The sequence below is a fragment of the Phyllosticta citribraziliensis genome, assembly GCF_038025025.1.
Source record: "Phyllosticta citribraziliensis strain CPC 17464 chromosome Unknown J3D65scaffold_9, whole genome shotgun sequence".
NCBI lineage: Eukaryota > Fungi > Ascomycota > Dothideomycetes > Botryosphaeriales > Phyllostictaceae > Phyllosticta > Phyllosticta citribraziliensis.
The window spans coordinates 921,226-934,233 of NW_027117346.1; the positions used below are offsets into that span (position 1 = coordinate 921,226).

The following is a 13,008-nucleotide window of genomic DNA, read 5'->3' on the forward strand; positions in this document are numbered from 1 at the left end:
TAGTATGAATGTCGGTCACCTCTGAGAGCAGAGTGCTCTTCGTACTGCAATGTTTGCAACTCAAGTTGGACGAACGGTGGAACCGGAATGCAACCAGCAGGCGTTGATATTTACAACCTCAATACAAATGCAAGCAACAGCTTCAAGAACCCAACAATTCTCCGGCCATTCTCCCAGAAGTAAAATACAGCAAAACTCGCTAACTGCAGCGCAACAGGAGCAGCATCAGCTCAAAGTCCACCAACTCCTCCTTTGCATGAGAAGTATCCCAAAATGTTCCGTCTAGTACCAAAGCGCCTTGTTCCAAAACAGGCTCTTGTCGTTAGCCAGGTCGTCGTCGGTGATGTACAAGGTGGTGTTGAAGCAAATCTGGTTGCCCTTGGTGTTGTTGTTGGCGTTGTACTTGGGCCAGAAGAGCTTGTCGTCGGCCCACTTAGTGTTGGGGTTGCCCGTCAGCACGAACGACATGAGGTACTTTTGCATCTTGACCTGCATACAATCCCTTGTTAGTATACTTGTTTGCTTTGGTTGGAGTCAGAGTGGAGGAGGTCACTTACGGCAACGGTCGAGTCGATCGAGCTGCTGCCACCCATGCCACCGCCCATGCCGCCGGCGCTGCTGGTCGAGTTGGACGAGGTGGAGTTGGAGGAGCTGGAGGACGACGAGCTGCTGCTGGAGGACAGCGAGTAGGTGGAGTACCCTAACCCAAAACATTAGCAGACAAATCTTTTTGGGGCGGCGAGAACGTCGTACAGTAGTAGCTCTGGTCAGTGCCGTGGGTGGCACTGTCCAAAGAGACCCTCGCGTTCCAGGTGTTGTTCTTCAGAGCGTGGGTCAGGGCAAGGTTCTTGCCAGTCAGGTCGAAGGACTGCTTCATGTCGGCGAAACGAAGACCGGGGCTCTCGTAGTCGTCCTCGGGGTAAAGTTCGAGAAGCTCCTCGACGACGTCGTCGGTGATGGACGGGAAGAAGATGCGGAGCTCGGTCGAGACATCCTCGGTGGTGTTGACGCCCGAGTAGGCCTGGCTGTTGGCCTCGTGCTCCTCGTGCGAGATGACCAGGGGACCGCTGAAGTTGAAGTGGCCGGCGTAGAGGCTGGCCTCGTAGGTGTCGGCGACAATGTCACCATCAACGCGAGGCTGGAACTGGTAGGTGTAGGTGTCCTCGACATCCGTAGCGGCGTCGACCAGAGTGGTGAAGTTGACCTTGCGCATGCAGTCAAGGTTGCCACCCTCACAGCCAACAGTGGAAGAGACGTTCTGCCAGAACTGCTCGCCGTGGTGGTGGCCAGCGCCAGGGACGAAGCCAGGCGACATGATGTAGGCCTTGTTGAAGTTTTGCTCGGCGCGGCCAGCAAAGCGCGTCAGCTGGAACATGACCTGGGAGCCACCGGCAGAGAAACCGACAGCCGTAATGTCATCCGGGTTGCCACCAAACTTGCTAATGTACTTCTTGGTCCAGGCAAAGGCGTGCTGAACATCCCAGATGGCCGTGTTAGAGACACCACCCTGGTGGTTGTAAGTCGGGCCGTTGGCGAGACCAGTCATTCCGAGGCGGTAGTTGTATGCGACGAAAACAAAGTCCTTGGTCAGGTCGAAGAGACCTTCAGGGGTGTTTTCAGACTTGCTGCCTCCAGTGAAACCACCACCGTAGGTCCAAACCATGACGGGAAGGTTCTTGCCCTCGCTGTTGGCGGGGGCCCAAACGTCCATGTACAGGCAGTCCTCTTCGGAGGAGCAGTCGACATCGGCATCGGCTAGGTCACCGGTGTTGACCTCGGTCTCGACAGGGGGCCACTGAGGAGCGGCCCAGCGAAGATCGCCAGTAGGAACAGCAGCGAAACGAATGTTTTGGTACTTGTAGTATCCAAGAGACTCATTACCGGCGGCTGCAATAATAGTGGAGTAGTCGAGAGTGACCGAAGGCAGAGTTGCGTTGGTAGTCGAAGTCGGGGCGGCCTGGCCAACGACGGCCAGGGAAGCGAGAGGAATGATACTCTGGACCTTCATCGTGGTCTCAGTCGGGCAAAAGAGTGTGCTGAGGTTGATGGACCATGACTGCCGCGGAGCGACATTCTGCTCTTATAGATGGACAATCGAAAGTCGGCAGCTCCCGAGAGATTCACTGAGGGCGTGGATCGACGCGTCAGCGTGTGCTGGCGCAGTGTCCATGTGGTAAAGGCGAGCAACTTGACTTGGCTCTAGCGCTGGGGTTCAACAAGGCGTTGCATCTGTATACGCGGCTTCCGGTGCGGTGTAGACAAATCTCCGCAAGGGGAACGCATCATGTTCTAACCAAGTTAGCCCGTAACCGGAGCAGCGCACCCTCGGAATACCGAAGACCGCTAAACCAACGCGGCAGGTTCAGCCTCGTTGTGGCATGCGAACTCGACTGTACAGTGATGGCGAAGCAGGAGCCACAGAGCGATGCTGCGAATCTGGAAAATATACTTAGTTTCCCAAGCAAGGACGAGCCTTGTCCAGAAGCGCTATCAGGCGGGCCGAAGCCGGTGCCACGCTTGCTTGGAAACCGTCTCCTGTTTGTACTACTGTACAATGGTATTTGTGAAACACTTTTTGAAGCTCCTTTGCCTGTTCTTTGCGGTTGCAGTCAATTGAGTTGCTCATCACCATTCAAACAAACTTCAAAGACGATTAAAGAAGAGCCACTCGCCCAGTAAGTAGGGAAGACGGGTGGAAGAAGTAATCCACGAGTCGAGCGTTGGGGGTAAAGTAGATGAGATTCCTTGTCCGCGGCCTTCGCGTATCGCCACGGGTTGACCACAAGGTTCGCGACTGGGGGGCCGCATCGTGTCAATCACACGCCTTTCCAAAGCGGCATCGTCTTGGCTTCTAGTTTTTATGTAAATGTTGGAGGAAAAAAACAATTGATACTCGGAGATAGAAGGGCAGCTCGGGAGCCCGTGGTATGTCCTGGAGATGTTGCTCGGGTCCGAGTTGCCTCGGTGCTAACTCCGCTCGGAGTTGTTCGATGTCCGCCGCTTGGGCGGCGGTCACCAGTTCTGCCACTATCAACACACCATCGCCGAGATATATTCGATTCGGGGACTTTCTCCTGTTCTCCTGGTTTTGAAAGATTGCTTGCTGCACCCGAGGCAGGCGCTGTTGTCGAACTGATGGAGCACTGCGTGGGCGAAGCGATGGGAAAAGGGTCACTCTTGAGCAGGCGGGACGGTATCGTGTCCATATTCCAGAGATCGATCCCGGAGAGGTCGATTGTGGAGCGCTCCTACGGTTGAAGTACACATATTCCCTCGACTTTCAATATAAACAAGTTGATCCTGTTGCTAAGATGAACAGGAATGCCAGAAGTCGGCCATATCTGCGTCTATGATCCCGTCAAGATCAAGAACGCTCCCTATGCGGTATCACCATAAAGTAGACCAAGTCCGAAACGCCCAGAGAAGAGAAACGCCGCTTGCTTTGGCGAATGAGTTGCACAGAAAGAGAAAACCAAAGAGAAAGAGGCCTCACATCTCGTCTTTCCACCGATCCGACTCCCACTTCCTGCAACGACCGAGTGAGTCTGTAAAGACGCATTGTTCCTGCAAAGATGGCGCCGGAGTTATAGTTGACGCTGGAGCCTCGGTGGGAGATGGGTCCACACAGATGAGACCGAACCATTCTTTGGAGCTGCAGCTTGTCGAAGTCGACGATGCCGTGCTTGGAGCATTCGTTGGACTGTTACACCCAAACCAACCAGGACTTTCGCAACCGGCAGTCGAGGTAATCATTGCAGATGTCTGGGACGGCTCGGCCGTGGCCGTGGTGGTGGTGGTCGGATCATTGCAGCCGAACCAACCAGGGGTCTTGCAAGTTGACGTCGAAGAAGAAGATGTCGTAGTAGTTGGCGGCGTCGGCACTGTGGACGTTGTAATGATCGTGTGGGTCTTCTTGTCGTTGCATCCAAACCAACCAGGAGTCTCGCACGTGGTTGTCGTGATTGTTGTGTAGTATGTCGTAGACGGGCCCGAAGTCGTGCTCTCATCAAGACAGCCCCACCAGCCCGGTGTTTTACACGTCTCAGTCCTCGTCCTCGTGGTCGTAGAGGAGCTACTGGACGTCGTAGTTATGTCTGAGCCATTGCTTTCGAAGAACTTCCAGTTGTAGCAGTCAGTGCAGCCCGGATCTTGTCTGCACTCTGGAACGCTGTCATATTTTTCAATCACATCGTCGATGACTCCCCAGATTCGATGCGTTCCGGCACCAACTCTCCATCCAAGATCGCCGACTGTGTCGTATGTGCATTCGGATCCGGTATGACAGACGCTCTGCATCGAGTAGCCAGCAATGGTGCAGACCGAAGTGGCCGTATTACAAAGACCCATGTACATTGGATCCGCCGTATGGCCGAAGTGGTAGACTCCAGTATCGACACGATCTTGGTGACTCCCCAGATGATAATCCGGAGGCGTAGGAAGCCCGAGACGAGCTGCCGCCATGGCCTCACCCGGAGCTTCGAAAGTGATGACAGGAAGTCCGTATGTAAGGCCCAACAAGCTTCCAGTGGCACCACCAAGAGAGTGGCCGGATATCCATACGTCGGACTTCGGATATAGGTCAGTCACATTGTGGTAAAGGTCCTTGACGGCGTAATAGTATCTGTTTTTCTCTCGCAGTTCCTGGACCAGACAGGTAGAGTTGCACGTATATGTAGACGTCATACAACTGCAAACCTGCCGCCACATGTACTGCCCTCCTTGACCACAACAACAACCGAAGAAGAGATTGTCGTTGACCTTGTCATTTGTGGTGGTTTCTGATCCATCGAAAACGGCCGGCGATGTACCCTTGAGGCCAATCACCACGGTGCGGTTCTCAGTGTCGGCAAATATGTGGCCGCGGAGGCCGTCGCCTTCCCATCCAAAGTCTTCGGTGTAGTTGAAGCCACCTTTTACCTGTGACCAATCAGCATGAATTCTTGACCTTTTCTGATCCACGCACATCTCTCCATTCTCCGGTCCCTGGCTCGGTGACATATGCGTCGGCAGCGATGCGCGCATAAGTCAGAACACTCTCTTTGTCTGTCACGTTGGGACCTTGAACTTCGTCTATGGTCCACGCAGACGCAGGCAACGACACGGCCTTTCCAGTAATACGTTTCGTATCTAGAATGTCGTCTATGGTCTCGGGTCGGCGATCAACAAGTCTTTGGATATTCATCGGTTGCGACCTAGCGCGCAAACGTGACGGGTGATGGCGCCTGGAGCCATCATCGTTGGCAATCCACAGAGCAGTCTCGGGCGTTATGTCAAGCCGGCGGTGCAAGTTCGGATACTTGTGAGTGCCGTGGTGGAAGACGTGTTTTAGTTCCTAAAGCGGCAATCATATTAGCCCCGACCATTTCGTCATGACGATTCGGTCCGAGGATACTCACAAAGGTCAGCTCCCTTGGCTGCAGGACTGGCGGATGATGCGCGGCCTCTGGAGGAAGGACTGGAAGTATAGGAATGCCACGTTCCTCTTGGCCAAAAAGCGCGGCGTTGGCTGGTTGGGTCGCGGAGAAGGTGAGGAAGGATAAGAGGAGGTTGGCAGTCAGTCTGCCGGCGGAGGAGCAGTGGCGGCGGGACTTCATGGCGGCGGTCATGATACGCAAGAGGAGGCAGGCATCACAGGACGCGGAAAAGCGAGGGCAGAGTCGCACGGATCGCGTTGACGGGAGTCTTATAGCAGTCTGATGAGAGAAGGTGGCGGAGAGGCAAGCGGGTGGATGGATGGGAGCTAGGAGGAGAGCAGGAGCAGCTCGTACGGACTAGAGGGTCTCATATGACGACGGCGCTTATCGATAAGCTACATGTAGGAGCAGGCACCCAGGCACCCAGGCGCCCAGCGGGGGCGGCGGAGGCGCCATGACAACCATCGCCCGCAAAGTGCCGGTACCTAGCTCTCCATAACCTACTCACGATCCATTCCCACGACTTTCAGACATGGTCTTCACCCCCCTCATTCTCTAGCCATCGCCGTCATGTCCCACGAAGAAGACACCCCGAAGCCGCTGCAGTCCTCCAAATCGTGGTCTCGCTACGACTCAACCCCACAAGGTCACCATCGCGGCCGCGCAAGCACCGTCGGGGCCACCATTCCCGAGATCCTGCACCCCAAGGCCTTTGCCGTTTCCCCCAAGAGCGACACCGGATCCGAGGGTGCCGACGTCTTTACCACTCAGAGTGATGATGGGGAGCATTCACGCGACGACCCTGACGACACGCTCAAATTCCCCCAGACGTTCGAGGAGCTGCCCATTGAGATTAGGAGCCAAGCCGAGAGGTGCGAATTAGCCGCTGCCCGTGATTATCTTTTCCAGCTGACAGTAAAAGCTTCCTCGAATCGCTCTCCGCCCGCGTCCACCCGACTCCAATCGCCATCAACGCCCTCGCCGAGCTCTTTCAAGACTTCTACGTTCGCGCATACTCCTCGATAGACACACACATAGCTGCTCTGTCCACTAGAATATCACGTCATGGCTCAACAACATCGCTCTCTTCCAAAATCTCGCGGAAGGCCGGTCCTGAGCAGCAGATGCTGACCCCAACGGAGATTGCAGACCGGAGAAAAGCGCGGAAGCTGCTTGAGCTCAAGCGCACTGCTCTGGAGGAAGCTGTCGAAAGAGCAGTCTGTGAAAAGGTTGGAACTGCAACATTGCTCAGTTGTAGCCCCTGTATCATGCGTTGCTAAATATAGCTCAGGTTTACTCTAGGATATGGCGACATCGAAGCACCGAAGATGGGGAGCGGGATGAGAAGCTCCGCTCCAGAACAGCTGCGCTTTCGGTTGTTGGCATCGGCTTGAAAGAGCTGCTCGGTCATGGGTCGGATATTACACCAGAAATGCGCAAGTCTTTGGAAGAGAAGGAGGAAAAACTACCTCAGATGTTGTCCGACGCAAGACGGGATATCGAAAGGATGAACAACGAAGAGTACCCACTCGGCAAGCTTACGCACCTTGTAGCGGCTCACAAGAGCATCGTGGAAGCGCTGTCCCAAATATTCCCAACTTCGTCCTCGGCCGATGAGATTCTCCCTACCCTCATTTATACCCTCATTACTTCGTCGCCGGAGAATCTCTGCGCGATCAGCAACCTACACTTCATCAAGAGATTCAGAGCCGTGGGAAAGGTCGACGGCGAAGCAGCATACTGCTTGGTCAATTTAGAGGCATCCATAACCTTTCTGGAGAACGTGGATCTCTCCACGCTTCGCGCAGACGAACTTCCCTCTGGGCCTGGGAAGTCCAAGAGCAGACCAACGACTCCACGCTCAGAGGCACCCCCAATGAATCTTGGAATAACTCCGGCAAAAGCGAACCTCGACCCTGAGGACGCTGCGTTTGACAGAGGCGCATCGGACGGAGACCGTATGTCCCAGCTTGACAGGTCACAGCGGCGCATCTCCCATCTCATCCAGTCCCAAACAAATCGTATCGAAAATGTCAGTGAGGCCGCCCGGCAGGCTGTCCTCGACAGCGCCGACCAAGCCTTTGACAGCATCAACGCAACAGTTGAAAACAGTTTGAAATTTCTCTTTGGCCGTCTCAAAGAGCAACAAGCTGGTGGACCTGCTTCTGCACTCGCGCAACCCAAAACGCTGGAAGATGTGCGCAAGCTGGTCAGTACGCCACCGCCCATTACAGACGACAACGCGTCTGCAACAAGCAGCATCACAGAGGAAGGCAGCGAGCCATTAAACTCTCGGCCTTTTGATCCCAAGGTCACAGACCTATTTGGAGGTCGGCGCCGCGGCACGTCGACGCGTGAACGCTCCTCCGACAGCGCCATGTCGGGCGGCAGCGGCAGTAACAGGCGTTTGGCGTTCACCCCGGCAGACACATCGAACCCCCTGTCAGGTACCCCACCGTTGGCCCCCGACTCCAGTCTCAACAACCCCAACAATGGAGAGGGGCTCAGCCCAGCAGCAGCTGCTCCGACGCCGGCCCCTCCTGTCTCTCCGGGCGCGTCGGCCGTTGAGTCGATGCGTAATCTAGGCAACAGCCTCAACCCATTGCGCGGCTTTGGTGGCATCAACATGCTTCCGCGGTTTGGACGTAGCGTCACAACCCCAATATCACCGTCACCTTCCCTTGCCACCGCGGCACCTACTTCCACCGCTTCTACTAATAATGCGACTGGCGGCGCTGACGCTACTGCTCCAATCAGCTCTGACACCGCTATTGGTGGCCCAATCGGAGGCACCCCAAATAATGCGAAAAAAGATAAAGCCCTCCGCAACATTGAAGAGTTGAGCAAGACGCCGCCGCCTAAACGCAAGTTTATCGATTGCAAAGATGCGCGAGACTTGAAAATTGGAGAAGTTGATGATTTACTAAAAGAGTACCAGCGTCTTGCTGACTTGTTGAGGGGAGTGGTTCGGCTGTCGTAGATATTGCATGAGTGCGGTTGTGGTAGAGAATGATCGCTCCCTAAGTGCAAGTGCAACAGGTCGCAGCTCTCAAAGAGACACTTTGCGGCTGGCAGATGACGTGGGTAGTTGTGACATTCCTATTCGTTCTTGTTCTCTTTTATCTCCTTTACTCCTTCCTTACCTTCTTCGGCGTCTTGGAATCGTTCTCAGGCTGCATAATCCGGCGTTGTTTTCTCCGTCTATTCTTTCTGCTTCTTAGCTCCTCATACGCTTTGTCGACTGTTCAATTTGGATGTAGAGATTCGCGGGCGGGTTTCTATGCTTGTGTTCTTCTGCATCGCACCGGTAGTTAATAGAGGCTCTGAGACTATAAATGAAATTGGCAGGTGGATTTCTTTCTTGACCTTGTAGTATGATCTACCTCTGGAGAGCAGTGAGTGTCTGGGACCAAGGGAGCAAAACTTCTTTCGTGATGTTTGGAGTTGGAACTGATATTTGCGAAATCTTGCCTAAGGCTGTAAGGCAGGTGTTCTGTGCACCAAGGTAGGCATTATACTCCGGAGTTCTGAAGTCCTTGTTATCACGTTCTTGTCATCACATCTCCCCGGACCTCGCACATCCGATGCACGCGCGCGGATCTGACGAGATCGTCACGTCTCGCTCGTTCGCGATGCGAAGTCAAAGTACAGCGTGAGGTACTGAGGCACAAAATGACTACGTCACTGAGACAATGCGAAACGTGAGGCACAGAGGTACTCCACCTCCGCCCTACCCGCTCGCCATGGTTGAAATTCCATCTCATCTCATTCCATCCCATCTCGTAGTCGGACCGCCCGTGACGACAAATATCGCATCTCGTACTCCGCATTTTCGCCACCACCACCACAACAACTCCCAACACCAGCGGCATACGAACACGAATTTCCTGGCCAGAGCTGCTCGGCGTGCGTGCTCGGATCGAGCGCCCACAGACTCACCTACTTCAGTTCCACGACACGGCCAAGCGCTTCCCCTTCTCTCCTGAGATCTCCGTGGCTCTCCGTCCTTCCACTGCCTGGCATCGCGAAACAAAGACGATCTGAAAAGCCACACCCGCAGACTTACTCAGTGCTTACTCGAATGCATAGCAAACCGGGAAACACGAGCAGCCCCATTCAGCCAGCCGCAACCGCACGAATAGACGGGAGCTCCGCGCAGATCAAGGGAACGGATGTGCGCGCGACGGTACGTGCGTGCGTATACCTGCCTGCCTTAGTGAGCCAGTGGAATAATGCAGGGAGCACGGCAATCCCGCCGCCGCATCCGGACGATCCGGGGACGCAATCTGCCTGAGGCTGAAGGTCGGCGCGGAGGCTCGGTTCCGACGGCTCTTGTTCTCTCCTTTGAAATCCAAAGACCCAAGTGATCATCAGCCTTGAACTCGGCGGCGCGAGAGTGGGGTTGGGAAATGATGTGATGGTGGAGGTCTTGGGATGTTGGCGTTTGGTGGTGGCGACGTGATGGGACGAGCGGGCACTGCTGGGGAGCGTCAGTGGCTGGCGCAAACGCGTAGACGCGTGTATCAGCCGCGAGGCTTGTTATCTGCGATTCCAATGACTGCAGATGAATAAGAGAAGAGGTTGGAGATGTGGCGCCGCAGCTGTTGGTCGTGCGTGCTTAGACATTGCTCATTCAAGACGGAGCTGGGCAAAGCGGGGGCGACATAAACAAAGACATTCAGCTAGAATTGGTCCTCGGTACTCATAGGAACGTCGCCAGTTGACACTGCCCAGGCTCGGAAGGGCTTTCCGCAGGTACGTGCGTGCGGTCCTTGGGATGATAGAGTTTAGGTTTGGAGGGCTCCCGTCAAAGGGGCTGGTAATCATTGTCGCGACGCGCTCAGTGCGTTGCCCGCGTTCCGCGCGCACTGGGAAAGGCTTGTCGCTGCTATGCTTACGCAAAGAGGGCCTTATTACCCTATGCTTAAGGCACAGGGCACCGATTCTTGGATAAGCATAACCAAAGCCCGAAGATTCACATTCTCTTGGATCATTTATGCGCGCAGATGGCGTTCTCTCCGGTGCCAGGTCAAACATCCACGGCCTTGATCTGTGGGGATAAACGCCTTTCTCCTTGTCGTTGCGATGGCGTACGCGATTCTCCGCCGCAGACCCTGGGAATAGACGGCTTGGTGTTGAGTCTTCAGCCTCTTCATTGGACGCGATCCGCAGAAACGCACGATTGTATGTTAAGAGTCCTGTAACAAGTTCGGAATGGCGGAGAGCCAAAGCTGTGAATGGGCGAAGTCATGAAACAGCAAATAGTCGAAACACATTGAACTCAAACATCGCCGCCGACATCACCTCTTGCTCTCCGCCCTGCTGTGTCAGCGATGGTCTAGGCTAACACCTGCCAAAATTGGCAGACTTAACCCATTTTGAGACATTGTGCGACATCTTTGCTTCCCAAAATCCGCTGGTGTCGTCTTGTTTGCACCGGTCGAGGATTGGTTCGCAGTTTGGACTGGGCACTTGGCTTTCAGGAACTCGTTTCACTCAGCAGCAACCCCATGCCGTACTGACTAGACTGCATCATTCTTCAAGATCGATGACAGCAGCAGATGTATCGTTGCTTGTCCATGCAGGTGCTATTGTCTTCAAGTGGTGCGTGAGGTTTTGTGGCGTTTTTTGTGCGAGGATTTCGCATAAGGAACATCGTTCGGATCAGGAAAGAACTGGAAAGACAACCGGGGAACGAAAACAGTTGACACACAACTGACCGAAATTGACCTACTCAGTGGCTCTTGATTGGATCCAGCAACGGTAGTCGACGCAGAACAGGGGCGCGTACTTCCCTAATCCTTCACATGGATCTTATGGTACGTCAGCGCCTAGGTACATCTATGATGAAAGTACGCGAGTACATACCTTTTACCTTCTTGGCCAGCCGATGTTTCCCCTCCCAGTCCACCGCAGCCACGGCTTTTGCTCTGCTGAGACAGCAGGAATGCCGACCAATCAGGAGCCCGTGTCCGTACGTACCTGTCATATAGCTGTCGAGACTTTGTGAGCCACGCACAACGGGAATGCCGCAGCAATTCCGCGGGTTCCGAATGCTGAAACAACGTAACAACGCCGTTGTTGCTTTGAGGATACCAAGACAAGCCAGCAATCGCCAGGAGCAGAGCCACGATGGAGTATTGCGCGTTGCAATGGCCACGAAAGGCGTCTTACGCTCTGGCCGGGGGTGGCGAGGAAAAAGTTCTTGAAAATTCTACAGCCACAGTCCGTCGTGTCAACGGCAGATGTACAGGGCTGAAGGCCAAGCCAGCATCGGTGACGACTGCTCCCCCAGAGCTCGCCGGGAAAACAGCAGCCGATTTGTGTGTCTGAAACACCAGCTGTCCGAGCCGCGAGCCAATGACGCCGTCCGCGTCAACCAAGAGCGCGAGAACGTCGCCCTCGCAGCGAGCACGACCCCCGCTGGCCTTGTTTGAGGAAGGCCGTTTGGCTTCGGCGGGGCTTGAGCTTGTTGAACGTTGTCCAAGCCAGCCGCTCAGCCAGCAAGCCAATTCCGTTGGCTCGCAGCACACCTAGGCCTCGACCCCGGTTTCTGGTACCAAGAGTGCAGGGAAGGTGTCCAGGAACCTGCCAAGCCCTGTCCTGTCCGGGCTCTGCACGCTTGCCCTTTTGGGAATTTCTGGGGTATGGGCGTTAGGTTTCTGGTTTGGCAGAGCATTGGCACTGCTGTCTGCTCGCCGGCTCTCTATGCTTCATCTCGATAGAGTTTGGGATGGTTCTTGCTTTTCCCCAGGCGCGGTTTTGCTAAGTAATGTGTTGCGATGACGGTGACGGGCGTGAAGTTCGGTCGAAGTGTTGCTCAAGGTGCAAGGCGAGTATATAAGCCCTGATACCCACCATTTACTCCAGCTCTATCACAAGCAACTGCTTTGAATACCATTTTCCACTCCTTTGAAGACACCCCAACGTTCATTCATCGCTTCTCTTCTCTTCCAACATGAAGACTTCGTTCTTTACCGCTATGGGCCTTCTCGCCCTTGCTGGGTAAGTGCCTTTCGTTGCGATGCTTCTCTGTCTCGACTAATGGACCAAGTTTGGGTGCCACCAATCCAGTTGCCAAGGAAGGAGGGTCAAACAACCAGCCTAGGCCCGAGTCATTCAACAACGAACAACTCAATCAGGGTCCCCCTCCTGGTCGTGGTCGCGGTCGTGGCGGTCCCGACCGCGGTCGTTTGCAGCAGCAACAGCAGTATCTTTTCTACTGCAAGGCTGGTGACCAAGGTGATATTGGTCAGATTTGCGAACAGTGCCAAGGCACTCCCGTTGAGGACCCAAGCTGTGCTCCCGCAAAGCAAGGCGTAAGTGGCAGCTGTCAGCCGTGGAATGAGTTTTGCGATTGTGCTAATCCGTGGGTGTGTACAGTGCAAGGTTAAGGACGATACCTGCTTCACCGATCAGAAGTGCCAGCAGGAGTACGGTCAGGAAGCCAAGGCCCAGCAGTGTGGAAAGCAAGATGGTCTCCAAAACAACCAGCTTCTCAGCACCAACCAGGAGCAGCGCCCCGAGCGCCAGCCGCGTCCCGAGAGCGGTGGCAGCATGGAGGGCTAAATGTAAATATTTTCTAGCCCACCAC

The 13,008-nt window shown here is 54.7% G+C and overlaps 4 protein-coding genes across 4 annotated transcripts; 2 read left to right on the forward strand and 2 right to left on the reverse strand.

Moving 5' to 3' along the window:
- Positions 1–24: 24 nt before the first annotated feature.
- Positions 25–2,216, reverse strand: J3D65DRAFT_468245 (esterase). The gene is made up of 3 exons (XM_066796491.1): positions 754–2,216; positions 558–700; positions 25–489 (listed from the first exon to the last, which is right to left on the reverse strand). Exons 1-3 carry the CDS (start codon positions 2,006–2,008, stop codon positions 283–285), a joined length of 1,605 nt encoding a protein of 534 aa, XP_066653075.1. The 5' UTR covers positions 2,009–2,216; the 3' UTR covers positions 25–282.
- A 1,273-nt stretch (positions 2,217–3,489) lies between these two features.
- On the reverse strand, positions 3,490–5,594 carry J3D65DRAFT_557124 (autophagy related lipase-like protein Atg15; the record flags this gene model as incomplete). The annotated part of the gene is made up of 3 exons (XM_066797300.1): positions 3,490–4,917; positions 4,964–5,332; positions 5,424–5,594. 3 exons carry the CDS (start codon positions 5,592–5,594, stop codon positions 3,490–3,492), a joined length of 1,968 nt encoding a protein of 655 aa, XP_066653076.1.
- Positions 5,595–5,984: 390 nt separating this feature from the next.
- On the forward strand, positions 5,985–8,394 carry J3D65DRAFT_669738 (uncharacterized protein; the record flags this gene model as incomplete). Its single annotated transcript, XM_066803225.1, has 3 exons — positions 5,985–6,286; positions 6,337–6,643; positions 6,706–8,394. The coding sequence occupies 3 exons, from the start codon at positions 5,985–5,987 to the stop codon at positions 8,392–8,394; spliced, it is 2,298 nt and encodes a 765-aa protein (XP_066653077.1).
- Positions 8,395–12,372: 3,978 nt separating this feature from the next.
- Positions 12,373–12,983, forward strand: J3D65DRAFT_605062 (uncharacterized protein; the record flags this gene model as incomplete). The annotated part of the gene is made up of 3 exons (XM_066798321.1): positions 12,373–12,419; positions 12,469–12,733; positions 12,798–12,983. The coding sequence occupies 3 exons, from the start codon at positions 12,373–12,375 to the stop codon at positions 12,981–12,983; spliced, it is 498 nt and encodes a 165-aa protein (XP_066653078.1).
- Between the last annotated feature and the right edge of the window lie 25 nt (positions 12,984–13,008).